At 41.4% G+C, this 21,238-nt stretch overlaps 3 protein-coding genes across 5 annotated transcripts in view; all 3 read left to right on the forward strand.

Annotated features, from left to right (window-relative positions):
* The window catches only part of ndrg3a (ndrg family member 3a), a 33,729-nt gene extending 32,352 nt beyond the window's left edge, over positions 1-1,377 (forward strand). For both annotated transcript variants that reach the window (XM_054616111.1, XM_054616113.1), the window contains one exon: positions 257-1,377. In XM_054616111.1, the coding sequence (XP_054472086.1) occupies positions 257-429 (173 nt within the window). In that variant the 3' untranslated portion in view covers positions 430-1,377. The remainder of the gene's footprint in view (positions 1-256) is intronic.
* Positions 1,378-2,908: 1,531 nt separating this feature from the next.
* sla2a (Src like adaptor 2a) lies at positions 2,909-6,366 on the forward strand. 2 transcript variants are annotated; one of them, XM_054617515.1, is made up of 8 exons: positions 2,909-3,167; positions 3,707-3,818; positions 3,921-4,020; positions 4,112-4,198; positions 4,587-4,690; positions 4,892-5,044; positions 5,137-5,266; positions 5,802-6,366. In XM_054617515.1, the coding sequence occupies exons 2-8, from the start codon at positions 3,746-3,748 to the stop codon at positions 5,923-5,925; spliced, it is 771 nt and encodes a 256-aa protein (XP_054473490.1). In that variant the 5' UTR covers positions 2,909-3,167; positions 3,707-3,745; the 3' UTR covers positions 5,926-6,366. The 2 variants fall into 2 exon arrangements, with proteins under 2 accessions (XP_054473490.1, XP_054473491.1); XM_054617516.1 differs by having other exon boundaries at positions 3,714-3,818.
* A 174-nt stretch (positions 6,367-6,540) lies between these two features.
* Positions 6,541-21,233, forward strand: trpc4apa (transient receptor potential cation channel, subfamily C, member 4 associated protein a). The gene is made up of 18 exons (XM_054616236.1): positions 6,541-6,722; positions 10,515-10,643; positions 10,766-10,882; positions 11,018-11,075; positions 11,195-11,250; positions 11,426-11,554; positions 12,919-13,120; positions 13,234-13,419; positions 13,513-13,655; positions 13,766-13,897; positions 13,986-14,044; positions 14,132-14,317; positions 14,508-14,598; positions 14,698-14,838; positions 14,966-15,077; positions 15,251-15,363; positions 15,595-15,801; positions 18,367-21,233. The coding sequence occupies exons 1-18, from the start codon at positions 6,597-6,599 to the stop codon at positions 18,502-18,504; spliced, it is 2,325 nt and encodes a 774-aa protein (XP_054472211.1). The 5' UTR covers positions 6,541-6,596; the 3' UTR covers positions 18,505-21,233.
* Positions 21,234-21,238: the final 5 nt, after the last annotated feature.

The raw sequence follows: 21,238 nt of genomic DNA on the forward strand, positions 1-21,238 counted from the left end.
TTCCTCAGTCACTTCAGTTGGATTGCTTTGTTCTGCTGTTGTACTGCTTTTCTTTTCTTTTTCTTTCAACAGTTTTCACACATGCAATGGTTTTCTGTTACATATTTTGTTTATTTTTTATTAGTCTCTGTTTTTGAGAATTGTTTGCATGGTAGACACTTTTGTTTTTGTAGCATTTAGGTATCTTAAGTGTTTCCACACTGCAGAGTCTCTGTGCCGTGTGAGTGGAATATAAATGCGCCTCTCTCTTTTTCAGTGCCGTCAGTAGGAATGACTCGTCTGGCTCGCTCACGCACCACCTCCTCTTCCAGCATCACCTCCATGGACAGCAGTCGCAGCCGCAACAACCTCAACAGCCTGCTGGAGGGCAGCGCCACCGGGGCCTTGGACAACCAGGCTGGGCCCCAGACCATGGAGGTCTCCTGCTAAACTCCGCCCCCTGCACATTCCCATAGTAACTTATGTGCCCCCTCTTTCTCTCTCTCCCTCTGTCTCTCTCTTTATCATCCCGCTCCTAAGCAACTCAAATGCCAGGAGGATCTGTAATGAACTATGTGATTAGAAACAAAGATGTAATAAATATATTAACAGACGCATATTATAAAATATTGAATATTTAATACAGTTTCACAGTCACATTCCTTCCAGAAACCATTACAATGTTCAGATGTGGTGCATATTCAAATGGTTAAACCATATTATTGGCAGAACTGTCCAACCCCAACACCTATTTATTTTTTTCACATTGTGTTTGATTTAAATGTCTTCACATACACTGTAGAAATCTTCCATGTGTTCAAAATAACATTCATTGCAAGGTACCACGCTTTTACTGTTTTAACAGGGCTCTCCTGTTGTGATCCCTAAACGTGTAGGCTGAATTGATTTTGCATCACTGTATCTTTGTGTTTTAATCCCAAACTTGTTGAAATACGAGGCCGAATTAGTCACAAAGTATACAGAGGGATCACAAAACCTACTGTAGCAGCTAAGGTAAACTAAGGTAAAGTGATACATGAAAGCAACCATTGCAAACTGTAGCAAACTGTCAGTACAACTAAACTAAAGCTGTGGAGAGAGCTGCTTTTGAACAACATGAAAGAGCATTCAGTGTAAAGTCACGTACCAGTGTGTCAACTCCTTAACTTCACACACTTTCATTTATTTTGTATTCTTTTTGTGTCTGAGCTCGTCTCCTTTTCTTTCTGCTGTGTTGATGTTTTTGTTCAGTTGAATAGATTATTTAGTGATGTTTTAACAACCTGCTACAAGTGGGTTCTGATCTGAAAAGTACAGTCCCATCACTAAGGGGCCCAGTGGTGCTTCTCACTGTCTGCTGATTCAACTCATTTATATTACTACTGAATAAAGCTACAACATGACAACATGTCTGGTGTTTTCATTAATTAGTACATTGCCAGTAATTCTTTCTACCAAATGCACATAAATAACAAGTATATTTATTTGAATGACAGAGAAAGAAAGTACTGTATGCCTCAGTGCAGAGTGTTTGTACTTTTCCTCTCCTGTTAGTGGAAAAGTGAGGTGACAGTGGTGAGTTAGTTTCCAACCACACTCTTTCTTATTTTCTCAGAGCGACAACTGTTGTCACAGATGGGGCTGTCTATATTTAGCACATATTAAAAAAAATAAAATCAGCTGCACAGCAAACGAGGTGGGGAGATTGACTTAAAACTGAAAAGATATACTACCATAACTTAATCTGATACCATGATAAAATTTTCCTCGTTGTGCAACAACAGACGATAATATCTGTAAAGTATGATGCAATGACACTTTGAGTTCTGTTTGTCTGTTTATTTTGTTTAGATCTCTGCTGCTGATTGAACTTCTTATGTCTAACCAAGCAGTTTAAGATGATACTTCTGTTGAATTGTAATCAGAAAAAAACAATTTCTCCATAAAAAAACATGATATGGAGTTAGTTAACGATTTATTGGAGTATTTGGTTAACCAATTTAGAAAGCCATTTGAGAAAGATAATATCTTGTGCATTTCTCAGTGATTAAGCATAAATCAGGCCTGTTCTGGTAAAGACTCTTACTTTTTCTCACAGTCCATCTGCTTAAAGACTACTAGAGGAGATCACAGGGAGCATTTCTTTTGCTTTAGCTTATCAGCACTGTGAGCATGAACATCTCTCTTAGCAGAGACTGAAACAAGCTTTTCAAATCCCTTCTGCCATCTCTGAAGAATACATGAGTATATATAGCTCAGGGCTACACAGCTGTCAGTCAGCAAACAAATCATTTATTCTAAAATTCCATTATTGATTTTCTTTCAGATTTTTTAAACCCAAATGATTATGAATACAAAATCACCCGTCATATTCCTCCACTGCAACTATTTGGCTCTGCATTGTAGGTATGATAGATGAGTTTTATGATTGCTGATAAAACAGGGCAGGAGTAGGCAGGCAGGGGAACCTTAGTAATGCTTCTGCAGAGGTTTGACTCTTATCTGATTTTTAACATGACTGGCGGTAATAGAATGTTATGGGACCAGTGGCAGGATGGGGAAAATGTGGTCACTGTTTTTTCCATTTACCAGACATCGCAGTACATCTAAAGACAGATAAGATCTAGTTTGGACCAGTGTAAGCCTAAACCACACCAACTCTGTGAGAAATTATGACACTGCTGCAAGCCATCACATTGCACAACAAGGTACATGTGCATGTGCTTACGTAGACGTACAGTTAATTCCATAAACAAGTGATGCACTTAGAGCCCCACATTGAAAAACGCTCTGCATCCTGAGAGATCAACACGAGCTGTTCTGAGTCAGGATGTCAAGGTCTTGAGCGTCACAGGAAGCTGCAGCCGGGTAACATACATAAAGGCCATGCAGGGTGCCTCGTCTCTTCAGTCAGCCCCCACTATAGAGCAGCTGCAAAAACACAGCCGTCTTCATGGGAACAGCGCAAAGGAGGAAACACAGTCATTCTGATTGATCAGCGGGCCCGAGTTGGAATCTTAGTTCAGACACATATATAATAGGAATCCGTATGCGTGTGTGCTAAAGGCAGACGAGCATCTTTAATCAACAAGATTTGGAATTTACCAGGTGATCTGAGAAGGATCTGACTCACTACTTGTGTGGAATATAACTTCTGGGTTTAAACTTTGAATACAAAATTGAAAGAGGTGAGTAAGTTACTTGCTCTGATGATGGTATTTTGCTTAAAGGAGATTTTCTTTATTTCGTTTCTGAGTTGTTGCTCAATGACTTGACTTTTACCTCCAGAATATTTGTAAAAGTATTGTGTTTGATTTAACGAATATGAATTTGAATAAACAGTATTTAAATTAGATTTTGGATATTTGATTTTTACTTGCTGCTGCTATTATGAAAACGTAGTTTGCATCATACAACTAAAATCTCATCCGTTTGTTTTATTAATCTATCGCTTTTATTCCTCGCAAATATGCAGCATGGAAATTTAGCACAGGATATCGATGCCTCTTGTTGTGGTTTGGCACCTTCCTGTATAATCTAGATTTGGTCGCCAGGTTACAAAAATGTCTGAAGTACCTGTTTGCTGTTTCACATATGGCAGTTATAATTTTTATAACTAGGGAGATAATTAAATCATGAATGTGAAGCTTATTTGACATTTGCCATTGACAAGAGACCATTTTCTAATAAAGCTCTCCATCTCAACCTGTGTCTCTTTTTTTTTCAGCCATAAGTGCTATTTCAAGACAGCGAGAAGCCAGAGAACATGGGTATCTGCCCCATCAGATGTCAATCCAACATGACAATCCTAGAAAATCCACCTGAAACTGGATCACCACGTAGGTTATATTGCCAAAACATCAACAGACAAAATAGAACTAAAAAGAATGTAACAAATCAAACTTGGTTTATTTTGAGCATCTCCTTCTTTCTCTCTGCAGCCTCCCAAGAGAGTGTGCTTGTATCCCTCTGTAACTACCCGTCCTTTGAGCACACAGAGTTGACCATGTGCACCGGGGAACGCCTCACCATCATATCAGAGTACGTGATGTATCTCTTAATGTTTCAGCCTGGCCCTAGTTTTTACCTAAACAGATACAGTAAGTCATGACCACCTATTCTCTTTCAACAGTGATGGTGATTTCATGATGGTGAGATCCACGAGCACAGGCCGTGAGAGCTACATCCCCACCAACTACACAGCCACGGTGACGCATAGGTAAGTCATAAGAACGTCATGAAAACGTGTGTAAAGACACTTCTGTCATTACCGTGGGTGTGTGTGTGTGTGTGTGTGTGTGTGTGAGAGAAAGCGAGAGACAGTAGAGAAGGTAAACAGGGTTGAAATGAAAAGTGGGGAGTCCCCTGACCTGTGGGAGGGGTCTCTGTGTAGGTGACCTTTTCCCCAGTGGAGAGGGAGGTTCGGAACAAGACGTCTGTTCTCTCTAGTGTCATGACATCAGCCACTGCCTCCTGTAGTTTCAGTCCTCCTCCAGTGGGGAATGTGCTCTGATACTGTTCCAGTGCATTTTTCCAGTCTTGAAACTTTTTTTTTGACTTCATGGTAACAATTTCTCATTGCCCCGATGTGTCTTCTCTCTGTTCAGGTGGCTGTTCACAGGCATCAGCAGGTACAAAGCAGTGGAGCTGCTGATGCAGCCTAGTAACGACAGTGGAGCCTTCTTGATCCGAGAGTCAGAGACAAACAAAGGTGAGAGGGTTGTTTCTCTTTTGTTTTCACTGTGGATTGCATTAGACACATATTCAATCCAAGCCCAACACTGTGTGACCAGTGAGAAACACCTGGAGTTATGGTTTAGGGAAGATAAGAAATAAGAGCTGGACTGAATGCGAGCAAAATCAAGAGCTGCATAGTTTAACTGCTGCATCTGCATGCTATTTTTATGTTCAGATTGTTACTCGCTGTCCGTCCTGAGTAGGACCAACTCTTCATACCTGGACTGTGTCAAGCACTACCGCATCTCTCAACTCCCAAATGGCTGGGTCTACATATCTCCAGGTGTCACCTTCCCCACCTTGCATCACCTGGTGGAACACTACTCAGGTTTGCACCGAGGATGCAGTGCTGTTTTCTTGCCTGAACATACCAGAGATAACTCCAGAAGAGTGTTATTAAAATGTTGCCTCCTCTTACAGAGTCTGCAGACGGATTGTGCTGTCAGCTGAAGGACCCTAGCTTCATCCAGGGTTTAGACAACGCTAGAGAGGTCAGGCCTATGCCCATAACTATCAGGAGGCCTACTATCAACTGGAAGGACATTAGCAGGTGAGCCAGACTCCCTTTAGCCTTGCTTCTACTGATGACAGCCACAAGATGTCACTCCATTACAGTAGAGCAGCAGCACCTGGTGGCGTACTGGCTGGAGAGCAATCAATAAATCTTTGTGAAGCTTATTATTTTCAGTTTTTGTTGACACTGTGTCAGAAAGAAATTGATTCAACCCTACAGTCATTTGTGATTCAGTGCTGAGTAAAGTGATTGAGAAGAGTGTGCACACAATGCCCACATATAAGACAGTGGCTGTACTGGATATCAGCCAGGTTTGATTATGAGTAATGTGTGAGCGCAGAGCAGGAAGTTCCTTGAAATGAGCAATAGTGTTCAGTCAACCTACTCCAGATAAATAAAGGCTACCACAATAGCTTATAAATATTTGAAAAAGTGCAACACACCAGTTAAAAAATAGTCCATCCATGTTTAAGACATTGTGGCAAATGTAAAAATGTTTTTTTTTTTATAACCAATACCATGACCACTTTACTCATCTAAGTTGTTGAACATCCCTCTCTGTCTCCTCCAGGTCAGTGATCTTCAGGAGGACGAGAACAGAGTCAGACAACTCTCTGGTGAGCGAGGGGCTGAGGGAGGCCATCAGCTCCTACCTCCAAATGACAGAGGGCAACGATCACAGCTGGGACACTTGAGGAGAGACAGTGGATCAGAGAGAGAGAGAAGTCAGATGGATATAGTGAAGTCAAATACTGTCCTGTCGCATCTGCAGTTTGGGCAAGCCATTGGAAAAGGTCGTCTGTAGCCCAAATGTAGTCTTTGCAGACCGCCCTGAATCAGCAGGAGGGCTGAGACACTACAATGTCTGGAGTCGTCGCATGTATGTCAGCAAGAAGATTGTATTAGAATCACACAGGGGAGGTGTGAGCTGAAAATGTAAAATCATGGAGATATTTGTTCTTATTTGGTTTTAAAAGTTGAACGTTTCTCTTAATTTATATACACATATATGTACATGCTGTTTGAATGCCATATGAAATATGTTCATTATTTTATAATATGATTGTTGTCATGGTTATGTTATTGGAATCCAATAAAATATATACCTATGTGATTGAGCAGCGCCTTCAAATATAATCACCTAAACACAAGAGAGTCTCGGCTGTATTATTTTATATATAATATATGTGTGTGTGTGTGTGTGTGTGTGTGTGTGTGTGTGTGTGTGTGTGGATATATAATGTGATGTAAAGCCCCTCGCCTCTTGCAGTGCGCCTCTCTGCCAGCAGAGGCCGCCTGGTCCTCCAGTATATCACCACAGCCTTCCACTTCCTGCCCGAACGGTTCAGTTCAGGAAGAAGAAATAATGGCGACGCTTCTGGGGTCCGAGTCCCCCTGTACTGGAGGAAAACGAAGACAGTGCAACAGCAGTATCGTCTCAAAGTTCACGGCTAGTAAAATAACTGGTCAGGGTTTCAGTCGAGGGACGCAGGTAAGAGAAACGACGCATGTGTCCACAGTACAGACAGCCCAGAGCTGGTCGACTGAGTCCGGGGACTTGCGCTGGGAACGCAGCCTGAAAACGAAGACGTTGTCTGGGACACTTGACCGGGGAGCCCGTCGCCCCCACAGCTGTGACTGCACCGCTAGCCACGGCAGCACGGGCTGTTTTAAAGACGCACACCTTACACGTCGACTGCACTGAGCTCTGGGTACCGAGACACTGTAACGTGAACATACAAGCAGCACAAGCGGCTCCGCTCCTACGGGCTCTTTTGTTGTTAGCCCCGTTAGCTTAGCACTGGTGCCAGGCTAACTGCGCTGTAGACACGCGTCGCACCGGGGCTTTGGCCGGCTGCTGTGTCCTCATGGGGGGTTGACTGATGCCACAGAGCCGTCACTTCGTCCACGGACAGGCTTGAGTCACGTCGTGCTGGTCAACGGCAGTACGGTTAGCGCCGTTAGCCGCGTTAGCTGCGGAGTAACGTCAGCTAAGCCAGCTGAGGAGCTCAGGTGATTACGTAACGACCCAGAAACCACAATAACCATCGTTTCCATAGATGGACAGGCGGCAGCAGCTGTTTCACTAAATCAACGTGAGCACATGTTATTTAGTTTCCACGTAAGCAAACGTTAAAAGGACATTTGCTACTTTGAGTCCCCCACTTTGTGCGGTTCACCTCAAAGTGACGCCAGCTGACGTCACACTGGACCGTTGTCTTCATGTACGTGAACGTCGCACCTGTCCTGACTTATAGTTGGTTTTGGTCCTTACACCCTCGTGACTCGAGCCCTGAAATTGCAAAACTGAAGAAACCTTGTTTCCTTGGCAGTCAGTACCTTTAAACTTCCCTGTTGACTTGTAAGCTTTTAAGATAGAGTCTCAGTGGTGAAGTGTTAATATGAAACAGACCTCCTTCAATCTGAAAACATCCCTGATCAACCTGTTAATGAGGATTTTCTCAAGTGTTTTTAAGAGTGTTGAGACAGCTGCAAACCACTGTTTAGTATGGAGGAATGCTTTCCAGACAGTCGGCCGTGATTGGTGTGTCAAAAGCTGTGGCTAAGAATGCAAACATTCTTCAAGAAGGCTACTTCCTCTGTCCTTTTTTGGGCAGAGGACAGAACACTTTTTACTAGAAGTGTCAACTATTTGTGACGGAGCGGATTGGTTTTGATGCCAGGAATTCCAGTATGTTAATTCCAAGCCCTAGGAGAGTGAACATGAGCTGCTCTCCGTTAAAGCCTGAAACCTAAGAAGGTCTCAATTTTGTGATGTCATCTAGTATTAAGTCTGGAGCTGCTCCATAGACACTGAATGGGAGATTAGTTGTGTGGATAGAGTTTTTGTTTTTTATACCCAAATGAGCTTTAATCTATTGAAGTGTTGTCAGATCTGAAACATTAAATGTACCCATATACTTAGAACATACCCCTGGGTTCTCTGTGTTATCTAAAACATCTTTACCAATTCATGGTCTATAGACAGGTATACACATTTGTGTTTTAGCACTTTAGGTTTTGGATTTGGGAGCGTTATTTATGTTTACATATGTTTTTGGAGAAACTTAGACCATAGGAATAACATGTTTTGAGTTTTGGAAAAACTCAAAACATGTTATTACTCTTCTCATTAAGAAGAGTTATAACTATTCTCATTAAGTTGCAGTTTAACTCTTAATGAGAATAGTTATACTGCAACATTTGTATGCAACATTTGTATGACGTACTGATTTCCAGGGCTTTTAAAGGTGCATGGGTGAAGTCTAGCCACCTGCTCCAAAGAAATAAGGGGCAGCAGTTTAACTCTACTGCTGGGTCCATAAACATTTTTTCATTAATCAGTTATCAAATAAAAGCTGACCACTTACTAACATCAGGGCAAGAATACACAAAATTCAACCAAACTGTTGAAACTCCGAGAGCCGGTCAAAATAGCACTGCTATCGCATAATCTTCACGTGTGGCATCAACCTAAAGTTTACTTTAAGCATCTGTGTGTTTGTGCCACTAACCAGGGGCTGTACAGTCTGTTAACGCTTTGATAGATTGATTAATGGATTAAATCCAAAGTGACATAAATAAGAAACAAGCGGCACCTTCATCACGTCCTCCCCACGGCCAGGAGACCACTGCAGTCTGCACTCGGCAGCTCCAGCAGACAGATATCCAGTCAGCGGCCCCAGCAACTCGCATTCAGCCAGCACAAACCCCAGTGCTGGAAGTCACAGCGAGATGGTACAGCACTGGATGTTTCCAGTGTAATGGAAACAATAGAAAGTTTGTTGATATGATGGGGATTTTGTGCAGTCCTCTGGCATCAGACCCCCGGTGCTGGGGTTTGCACTAGCTGAATTTGAGTGCTGCTAACTGCTTAATGTTAACCGGTGGTACACTTCTGGAGGCTTTATTATGAATCGCTTTGCTCTTCTTGGCAAGACCCGCCCAGTGCATCATTCAAGCGCTAGGATTGGCCGGTCCTCCATGCTCGCAGATATACTGGTAACTGATGGAGGGTGCAAGTCGTTTCCTTTTGTCTGCCACTTCATATTTAATCCAATAAACATACAATCTTTACGCACACAGACCACGGATGTGTTTTTGACAAGCCCTAGGGGCAGCTCTATTTCTTCGTCCTCTCATGTTGGACTGCGGGCAGACTGGCGCTATAGTGACTCATTATCGCCTCTTGAGGAACACGTGGTATTTCAAGAAAGTACGTGTCGAGCTTTGCTGGTTCGCATTAGGCATCTCCAGCACAATACATTGACGTAACTGGCATAACGTCAAGAAGAAACGTTGCGCATAATTTACAGAATGTGCCTACCTTGCAGACAGGTTCCATTAGTTTGAGGAGTAACTGCACAGTCAAGAGATCTCCGCTTTTTGACTTTCTGTTTCTACAATGAGCCATGCGAGGTGACGTAGAATCATGTAATCTTTCATGCATATCTCTAAAGTCACACTGTTGTCACAGCCTTTTTATTTTTAAAAGGGTCTCAAGAGTGAGGATTGCTGTCACAGCCAGACAGAAAATGTTTGCATGCATTCATTACTTGAAAAGTCCATAGCCCTTGGGACCTTTATTTTTGACACCCTCTTCTGTGACCTTTCCCAAAATCCCTACTCAGAATGCCCCACATAAGTTTAATGGAAATGAGAAAAACTCAACAAAGCACACCTATGCTTACATCACTGTATTAGTGCAGATTTTGCTGTAAGGTGATGTCATTATTTAAGATTCAGCTGCACATTCTGGCCCTGCCCTACAATACATTTGAGCCCCCGGACTATGAGCAAGGCCTCTCTTGTAGGACTCTCTTGTCCTACAGTTTATTAAAGGGATAAAATAAAAAGCTGCTGAAGTTGCTTTTACTTTCTGTTTTCCTTGTTGCAGTAGTCCGCTATATGACCTGTCGTATGTCTTGCCAATAATCTAATTTAAAAGAATACTCGCAGCCTTCCAATTCTCTGGGACCTTTTGTTCTTGATAAGCTGTTTTTTTTTTTTTTTAAATGTATATGCTATTCGATTGACTACGTATACAATACACACGTTATAAACTGCATATCATTGTTTTACTCTAAATCACACTGCCCTTTACTCTGTATGAAAAATTATTCTATGGACAAAAGAAACACTTGTTTCTCAAGTTGCAGCCTGATATGCATTAGTTCAAGTGAAAATAGACCTTTTTAAAACTTCTTTTAATTCTTATGCAAATAACCATACATTTTTACTGCGTTTATTGCACTATTTAAGGTTGCCCCTGTTTGTGTCTCAGCTCCCAGGAGGCCTGCTCCAGGAGAGAGATAAACGGGCCAAGTGGCATGGCATCCCTGCTCTGCTGCAGAGGCTCTACGAGAGCAGCCATCCAAACAGTGACCTCTCCAATGCTCACAGCTTTCTTAAGGTAGCCACACACTAGACCATCAACAATGCTGTGGAAATACTGGAAATATTTAGCTGCTTTTTGACAACTGTTTTACTTTAGAACTTCTGTGACGTGAATAACATAGCAATATATTTTGTCAGGTATTATCATCCCAGCTCTCCATGGAGGCCATGTCTTTTGTCACGGAGGACAGGAAGACCGCTCAGGAATCTACCTTCCCCAACACGTACACCTTCGACCTCTTTGGTGGAGTCGATGTAAGTTCAACATTCCTAGTGCTTGATGCTCTATAATTGTTTTCATGTGTAGTACAACTCGTGCAGAGACACTGGGGGTGTTAAAAACTGTATTTGCTCACAGCACTGAATACAACATTTTGTTTTTCCCTGAAGCTGCTTGTGGAGATCTTGATGAGACCCACGTTAACTATGCAGAAGAAAAAAAACAATAGTAAGTAATGACATGCTGCTTTTATTTGGAAGTAAACACTATTGTACATGATGATAATTGATTTCAATTTTATGATTTGTTCTGGCAATAAGACTAATGTCTATGTTCTGTTACAACAGTGAATGACGACTTGGTCAAGGACTGCCTTAGTGTTCTCTACAACTGTTGTATATGTGTAAGTATCCTATTACATTTTGTACATACCAGAGAAATGTCAAAGGTGCATCGTATCTTGCTTCAAATTAACACATGTGTAGAACTAGAAATATTTTCCTTGCAGTTGGCTGTGCTGTAATATTGTATATACGTTAAATTGCCGTTAATTAAAGTCCTTTTCTTTTAATTCATAGACGGAGGGCGTCACAAAGAGCCTGGCAGCGAGAGATGACTTTGTGCTATTTCTCTTCACCCTGATGACAAACAAGAAGACCTTCCTACAGACTGCTACCCTAATTGAAGATATTCTTGGAGTCAAAAAGGTCAGAGTTATACTCGTATTAAACTTGTATTCAGTTCTCAGCATGAGCATGTTAAACTTGTTAATGGCCATTCCGGAGGCCTATGAAGTCGTTTTATAATTTACGCTGGGACACATTTAGCAAGCCTCGGTTTCTTAAAAGGCAAGTCAAGTTTATTATTAATCTTCCTTTTTCTGTGAAAATAACATCATTAATCTTTGCTCTGCCAATTTGAATTTGTATTCTTATCTGCTGGCTCTGCTGTCAATGTACAGGCACCTCTAATGCCGGAATGATTATGTCTGGCAGCCGCTTGCACCCAAATGTTTTAAAACATTTTTTTTATTGTTCCACTTGAATTCTTCACTGTATTTGCTTAGCGCTGTAAAGTTAATGTTTAGTGGTTTACCAGATTTCTTGACAAACGCTGTACTTTGTAGTCAATCTTTTTTGTTTTCTTGTTTTCCTTTTACCCATAAGTGTTATATGTGTGTTGCTAAATCTTCTTAATGTTTAAATAATGCTACTACGTCAAAGTATTGTGTCTACATACAGAGTGTGCTGCTATGAGGTTATGGGGTTGCTTTGTGTTTTCACCTTCGTACTTCTGGTCCTGTTATTCTTAAGTGGTGATGTAGACATCTAGGAGCAGTTTGACAAAAGTGTATACCTTCTTTTTTAGTAATTATGAGCTTAATTGCTAAACAGTGAGAGAGTGTCATTTGGAACTGTTTTGGGTTATATAATACACAACATGTCCACATTACTTGCGATGGTTTCTCAACAGTTTACATTTTAAAAAGGGACATTTATAATATAACCTCTGCAACATCATGACAGAAAAATAATTCTCTATAGAATAGCGTTGCTAAAAGGAGAAACAACTCTTTTTATAGCAATGGAGAATTTAGTGTATCGAAACATGGATGTCCTTTTTAAAGTACCCAGCTCCAGGATTGGATTTTCTTTAGCGTAATACATAGCACATGTAACAATGCGTAGGCATACCTTACATGTATTATAAACAAGGGCTAAGGAAGAATTCTTTAGAAAATGTACCTCTGGTAACCTGTCCTGAGTATTTGTCATTATTTTAGATCGGAATAGAGGGAATTCCGCATTGAAACACTAAACTCTGAACCATTGCTTAAGAAGTGGAGTCAGAAACGTATAATACACAATATACCCTCTAATATAATATGTTGCTTGGTTGTTGCTAGTTTTTCAAATGAAAAGTGGGAAATGTTTTGTGGGTAAATATTGTTTTAGCTGTTCTCCATAAAGTAGCAGATTCAGTAATGGTCAATCTCGCAACCTCTTAAGTGCGTGAAATGTTAAACATCTGCTTTAGGTTTGGACACAGTTTATATGTTTGCATTTTCCAGGAGATGATCCAGTTAGAGGGCATCCCCAACCTGTCAGGCCTGGTCCAAAGCTTTGACCAACAACAGCTAGCCAACTTCTGCCGCATCCTGTCCGTCACCATCTCAGAACCTGATGTTGGAAACGACGACAAGCACACCCTTTTGGCCAAAAATGCACAGCAGAAACGCAACGCCAGCCCGTCACGGGCAGAGGTCAACCAGGGTAGGTTGTGCAGAGTAATGACTCCGTGCTGTTGGGAATTTTGTGCTTTTGCAAGAAAAAACAAAATAGATCAGTTAATTGTGATATCAATATTATTACCATTTCCCCAATAGTAACCCTGCTGAACATCCCTGGCTTCATTGAGCGGCTGTGTAAGCTGGCCACTAGAAAGGTGTCTGAAGCCACCGGAGCTAACTTTCTGCAGGAGCTGGAGGACTGGTACACATGGCTGGACAATGCTCTGGTGCTGGACGCCCTCATGCAGATGGCTACTGAAGAGGCTGAACAAAGCAGTACAGGTGAGATCAGAGTCAGCTGTGCTGCCGATTCTTCACATTGCTCTAATACTATGGACTCTTATTGAGATATATTTACCTTTATCTCATCTCCAGAGTCATCAGATGAGAGCTCCCTGGCCACCAGCCCTCTGAGACATCGACTGCCCCAGTCCATGAAGATCGTCCATGAGATCATGTATAAGGTGGAAGTGCTCTATGTGCTGTGTGTCCTGCTTATGGGCCGACAGAGGAACCAGGTACTAAACGGCACACATCTCTTCGCTCCTTGAGATTTAAAATGGAGTGTTGCATCCAAGCAGAGTTTAACTGTGTATTTCACTGAGCATTGCATTGTGTGTCTGCACAGGTCCACAAGATGCTGGCTGAGTTCCGTCTCATCCCCGGACTCAACAACCTGTTTGACAAGCTGATCTGGAGGAAATACACTGCCTCAAATCATGTGGTCCATGGGCAGAATGAGAACTGCGACTGTAGTCCAGTATGAACCGTCAATACTCTGGCAATAACTGGCTCTAGGCAATTAAAGTTTAACTTAACCATTAACACTCTCGTTTCTCATTGTGCAGGAAATATCCTTTAAAATCCAGTTCCTGCGGCTACTTCAGAGTTTCAGTGATCACCATGAGTAAGTGAACCCCTAATTGAATGTCCTTGGTTCTGACTTCTCCTAATAAGTTATGTTTGTTGTTAAAATGTTTTATCTGTCTTTCAGGAACAAATACCTCCTGCTGAATAGCCAGGAGCTGAATGAACTGAGTGCCATATCCATGAAGGCTAACATCCCAGAGGTGGAAGCACTAGTCAACACAGACAGAAGCCTTGTGTGTGATGGGAAGAAGGGTCTCCTCACACGCCTCCTCACTGTCATGAAGAGGGAGCCTCCAGACTCATCATTCAGGTCAGCATCACATAAGCCAAAGATTAAGATACAGGAGATAAATATGTTGATATTGTAAGTGTCAGCCTTCTTGAAAGAGTTCCCTTTCCGGAGCACCAGCCTCTCTTCTGTTTTTAAAATTGATTTCTCAAGATTTGTCTCTAGTTCTGCTTTTTATAACTAAGCTGAAGCTTTCTGCTTTTGCATGTAGATTCTGGCAGGCAAGGGCAGTGGAAAGTTTTCTCAGAGGAGCCACTTCCTATGCAGACCAAATGTTCCTCCTGAAGAGGGGGCTACTAGAGGTAAAACTGCACCACACATCCTCCATGAAGACGGTCCACATTTACCAGATCGTCTCATGAATGAATGGCTGCTCACTTTCTGTTTCCATCCCCCGACAGCACATCCTGTTTTGCATCATAGACAGTGGCTGTACATCTCGAGATGTCCTACAGAGCTACTTTGATCTGTTGGGAGAGCTCATGAAGTTCAACATTGATGCCTTCAAAAGATTCAACAAATATGTCAACACTCCAGAGAAGGTATAATTGTTCACCTTAAATGCATTACAGAAATGCATAGGCTGACATAACTAAATTTCACATTTCGCAGCTTGTGTGAGTGATGAACAAGTGTGTCTAATAGTACCATTTGAAATCTCTGCTGTAGTTTCAGACCTTCCTGACACAGATCAACAGTTCTCTGGTGGACTCCAACATGCTGGTGCGCTGCATCGTCCTTTCGTTGGACCGCTTTGAGAGCCAGACGGAAGATGTCAAAGGTAAACAGGGATGGAAAGTTTAAAAATGTTGACTAGTTTATAGAGAACATTTAAAGGAGAAGTTACTGAAATCATTTATTGACAAACAAAATACTTTCTCCTGTTCACAAATAGATGTAAGTGCTATTCTTATAATATAGTCTAATGATTTGGGTGTTCTGTATCTTTCACAGTGGTGGAGGTGCTTTCTGAATGCTGCCTGCTGTCCTACATGGCCAGAGTTGAGAACAGGCTGTCCTTCCTCTTCCGACTGATCAACATCATCAACGTACAGACACTCACACAGGTCTCGCCTCATTTTAACTTTATCAAATATATCCAGAGAAACTTGCTATTATTATTTTATTCACGTATTTAACTAAATAAATTGTCGACTATTTGAATGTAAACTTAAAATAACGGTAGCTTCACGTAAGCATATTCATTGATTTTTATTTGTTAGGAGTGTCTGTGTATTTTGATCCACCATGGTGCATTGCTCAAATCTTGTTCCTTTCTGCGTCCATCCCATCTGCAGGAGAATGTCAGCTGTTTAAACACCAGTTTGGTAATCTTGATGCTGGCCAGAAGAAAGGCTAAACTGCCCTTCTACCTCAACGCCCTGCGGGAGAAGGAGTATGCTGAGAAGTACCCGGGCTGCCTGCTCAACAACTTCCACAACCTTCTGCGCTTCTGGCAGCGCCACTACCTCAACAAGGACAAAGACAGCACCTGTCTGGAGAACGTGAGTAGCTCTCACTCTTGCCTGTACATAATTAAAGCATCAGTAAATACCTTAATTTTAACTAGGTCAGCAGCACGATGTGTGAGTCCCCTCTTGGTGTCTTTTCTGTCGCACATTCCAAACATTCGGTCAAGGACATTGGATGTATGCCTGCTTTGAAAAGCAAACATTTAAGTATAGTGACATATGTGTTTATAAGGGCTCGAACAAAATTGAAGAGAGGTACGGAAATTTAAATAAATGCAGGTGAGTTGTGTACTGTATAGATAAAACTTCTTTTTGCATGTTTAGAAGGGTTTGGGCTTTAAAACACCCTTTCCACTGCAGGAAATATTTCAAGAACCCAGTAAATGACCCCATTTTCCACTAAAGGAAACTGTTTGTGACTTTGGTTCCTTGGCCATCTTTCATTTCTCAAAGAAAACTCCTCTGCCACTACTAAACATTGATGATTGGTCAACACAGGTATCATAAGTATCTTCTAAAAGGTCAATCTTCTTTAAGTAACAAGGGAGAGGCTTTCTTTCTCTTTCTGTTATATCTTTATTTCCACAATTAAAAGTTGCTACTCAATTAAGTTATAGAATCGTGAAAGTCAGGCAACATGTTCCTCTACACTGTCCTGCAAATATTTCAGAATAAAAGCTTTCTATTAACAAATGAAGGGATTCTGTCAACAAACCTCAGGCTGCACGGCTTTTTGAATAAAAAATGAATATATACTTTTTTCTATGTTTGTGACATATTCTACAGATGTAAGCATTTAAACTGCAGTAATGTTGCTGCTATGAGGTCAATATACAGTCAAAAGATCCTTTCTATTTTATCTGTGAACTGTGCACGGGGGAAGAAAGGACACATTTGTTCTTCTGTGTTCCGCTCTAACCTGTTTACATGGGTGCTAAAATAAAAACAAAGGGCTCCATGACGCACATGTTTTGCTCACGCAGGCAGTGTGGCCCAGGTGTTAGTCTCACTGGCCGTGTGCAGTAGCATTTAAGTAGTAGTGAGGTTGTCATACTTTGTCGTGGCATTTAAGCTGCATTAATCAGTATTTTTATGTCAACACTGGTTAAAATGACAGATCTGTACTGTGGAAGGATTGACTTGTCGTGACAAACACAGAGCTCTCCCCAAATTCCCCTCAGATGTTTTCCGTGTGTAAGCTCTGTACCTTACTGGCCCAGCAACAAACGGCAGACAGATAAAGTTTAGATAAGATAAACTTTTAGTGTCCTTGCACGAACATTTCTGGACTTCCTGCAGTACCACAGAAGATAAAAACACAACAACCCATAGCTTCCATGTAACGGTACATATGCACCTTCTGACAATGGCAGCATATTGCACAGCCACCATGGCCAACATCCTAGATGACCTGTTAATGTTGAGAACCTTAATGAACAGGCATTAATTGGGTGGCTGTGGCACACCAGGTAGAGCGCTCGTCCCGTAACCACAAGGTTGGTGGTTCTAACCCCTCTATAGTCAACATGCGGAGGTGTCCTTGAGCGAGACACCTAACCCCCAGTTGCTCCCCGGGCGCTTCTTAGCAGCCCACTGCTCCTCCGGGATGGGTTAAATGCAGAGAATTGTAATTTCCCCGTTGCGGGACTAATAAAGGCTTAATTATTATTATTATTATTATTATTATTATTATTATTATTATTATTAATGCTTATTAGGGTTCAGACTGCTCTGGGGAACCCTTAATCTTCCACGAGGGGTAAGAGCTGCATATCTGGGTAGAGAATGTAAGTTGGATCCATCATTATTTTTATATTAGACTGATCATAGATTGTTTGTTTGTTTGTTTGTTTGTTTGTTTGTTTGGAGGAACAAGTATTTTTTAACCTCCATATTATCGCAGTCTGTACTAGACACACAATCTGTGCCTTCAACTGTACAGACAGGTTACCGCACCAGGCTGTTATAACATATCTTGTGATACTCTCTAAGACTGCATGGTAAAAATAGTAACATGAACTTCTGCTCAACTCCATTGACCCTCAGTCTGAATAAGAAATAAATCGGCTGTTGGAGTCTCGAGCAGAGACTTTAGTTAGTAAGTTAGATAGTTAGTTAGTGAGTGACTAGCTTGTGAACATAGTGGAGCAATAAGCCAGACCAAAGCATTCACCATGTGGAGAGAAATGCAACTCCAAAGTAATGCTAGTGTTGCTCCTAACTGCTGGATGTGTAAATAGGCAAAAGTTATCCTGACAACTTTAATGTGGTGACGTCAATGTTTTGTAATTGCTTGTTCCACTGCCCCCAAGTGGCTGAAAATACAAATCATGGCTGCTTCAACATTACCAATATTTCCTAATATTTTACATATTCATATACTTAACACAAAAGCTGTAGATGTTAACACATGTACACACACAGTTTCAAATAACTTTAATATAACCTTATTTTATTGATTTAATGGTGGGATTATCAGCAAAGTATACCTTCACCATATGTTGTGGTTAGCTAGCTAATTAAGAGGCCGTCAGTAATTAGCACTATGTGATGATGTTTTTTATGGTTCTAAATGCTCTCTGGTCTCCCTCCTCTCAGAGCTCCTGTATCCCCTTCAGCTACTGGAAGGAGACGGTGTCAGTGCTGCTGGGCTCAGATAGGACTTCTATGTGTGCCATAGCGAGCTACATTGACGAGCCCTTCATGGAGCTTGACAGAGACCTGCTGGAAGATTGACCTCCAGTGTGTGCACTCAGTGCAGGGGGGCTGGGACAGGGCAGACGGTCACAGGGAGCATGGACACCTAAAGCTGGTGAAGACTCCGCTGAGCTGAGCCATCTAGGCGCTTTGTGACTGCGCTCTGGATGTAAAGACTCACCTGATTTCCGTCTGTACCGTCGCATCAAGGCCGTCATCACAGATGTGATGGGAAGTCGTTTGCCTGGCTGTCATCTTCTCACTAAGTTACCAACCTCTCCTTCAAAGGAAGAGGTGGAAACCTTTATGCCCACACCGTTTAACACACAATAAAGGGACCTTGTGTAATGACACCTACATTGGTTGTTTGCTTTAGGTGTAATTCAAATAGAGCCTTTTATATAACCTATACAAAATTCTATGAAAAAAATGTGTATGATTCAACAAAGTATATGTTAGGAAAAAAACCGATTCTTTTCACGTGGACTTTGTTTGGAAATGGCCACAGCTTAAACCGTTGTGCAGTTGTGCAGGTCTGTGGAGCGTCACAGGTCTGCCAGGAGTCACCGGCCTCACTCTCCCACTACCTGCACACACTCTGTGGACTCCATGCCACTCCACTGCCTGACTTGTGGGGACACTGGTGGAGTTTTTTTGCAGGGGTCTTCTCAATGAACAGCATCGTCATTTAACCTGTCTATGGATCTATTTTATTAGGTGGCTATTGTTGATCGGTGCTTTCTGGCTCCACTCGGCACATTAAGTAGCTCGTGGGCCGGCTGACAACTTTCACAAATCACACGGGGCTCCTCTCACCTGAAACCATCCACTTTATGTGGCTTCACCCAGGGACTCGTTTTTCTTTACCAGGTTATTTTTTGTTGATTTACTTTTGTCTCGTTGAAAACAATGGCTTTTAGCTCTGAATGAACTGTAGAATAAAACATTGCACAGATTACCTTCTTTTTATGCTTTATCATATTTCACCACATTTTGTTGATTTAAAAACATTCTCATTTTGTAACAGAACTTGTATCTATGTCGTGAGAGATGCTTTGGGAAGATAATAAACTATGCAGGCGCTAGTGTTAGGAAACCACTCTCATTGTTCCAGTCCAGACAAAGTTTATGTGAATCAGCCTTCTGGCCAACACCATCAGCATTGGATCGAGGATCTACCACTTTCGCTGATCTCTCAAAATGTTTGACTACAAGCTGAGATGTGATTGCTCTGTTTGCATGGCACCACTTGATCTTTACTTTGGATAAAGATGAAGCCGTAGTCGCGACTATCTAAATGTTTTTCACGGCCTGAATGTGCAGCTGTTTTATGGAAATGGAAGATGCAGAGCTGAGTTGGTGTCTTAAATTAAACACACCCAACCCGATATAAGTACAGATGGATGAGCTACCTCATATTTTGTCCCGACACCATACAGATCAAACCACTTCTAATGACAAGTGTACAGTTTTACTCCCAGCATGTCATGACTCATAAATGTTCATGTGAATGTATAAGGGCATTTCTACAGTTATCCCCCGATGCCATGAGTTGCTAGTGCTATGCCGCCTTGGGATGCAAACATAAAACGTCCTTTACACTTTGAAAGGCCTTTTATTTGCTTTAAAGCTAGTTAACCAGAAATGTTTCCCTTTTTTCTTTTTTTTTCTAGCTTTCATTCAGCATGTCTTAAATCTCTTGATGGGTGTGCACATGCTTTGAATTAGTTCATCTTTTGTGCTTTGCAGTGAAGTTGATAAAAGTACACTTTACAAGTGCTTCTCTCTTACAAATTCTCAGTTTGTTTGCTGGATGCCTGAAATAATTGCCATGGTTTCTTGATAACATGATGTGATTTGACACAGGGTACTACTGCAGTGGTGTTATATTCTTAGTGCTGATCATATGTTATCATTGATGCAAACCTCTTATCACTCCAGTCACCCACCATGAAAGTCAATGACGCTATTGGTTGAAAAATCGTGAATGTTGTGAGCGCTCTTCTGGAGCAACTATATAAACAATCTCTGAACCCTGACTTCTGTAGCTTTGTGATCTAAATTTCAGAGTGAGTGATCCCTCTGTATGATGCACAAGAGAAATGGTTCTCAACACTTATGCTGTATGTGGTGTGATGCTCCCAGTAGGCCTTAGATTTCATTCATTCATTTGTACAGAAAATGGTGACCTGTTGTCCCCTTGGCCAAAAACATGCTGCACAGTGTTAAACATAACACTATTTGGTTTTTATTTTAGATCACTGAAGCTTTGACTTTATTGACTGGAGATTCATGTAATGTTTGGCATGAAGACAATGTTCATAGACACATTTAGCATCCGGTCCTCAACTCGCACTCAAAACTCAGACCATGTGGTGCTTTTTTGATCAGATATGATTGTTTTTACCTCACCATGATCAATAGCATCTGCTGTTGAAAGGAACGCCCTTTAAGAGATGCAAACAGTGGATACAATAATGGTGTAAATTCTTAATCATTAATTCATTTTAGATAAATACCCACGCTTTTTATGTGTTTGCTTTGAATAATGCATAAAATCCCACACTGTTGTGTTAAAAATTCACCTCTGCACACATCTGTTTTAATCTTTTTCTTGACCATCAGACCAACAAATGATTCATGTTTTAGGCTTCACATCCTACTATAGCTACCATCTTTCACCCACGTTTCTCCTCTAATGCTGGTATTGAACTTTATTTTTCCTTATTTAACAGCTGTTTGTCAAATAAATAATATAATAAATTCTTCTTTA

This window comes from Anoplopoma fimbria, chromosome 17 (genome assembly GCF_027596085.1).
Source record: "Anoplopoma fimbria isolate UVic2021 breed Golden Eagle Sablefish chromosome 17, Afim_UVic_2022, whole genome shotgun sequence".
Lineage (NCBI taxonomy): Eukaryota > Metazoa > Chordata > Actinopteri > Perciformes > Anoplopomatidae > Anoplopoma > Anoplopoma fimbria.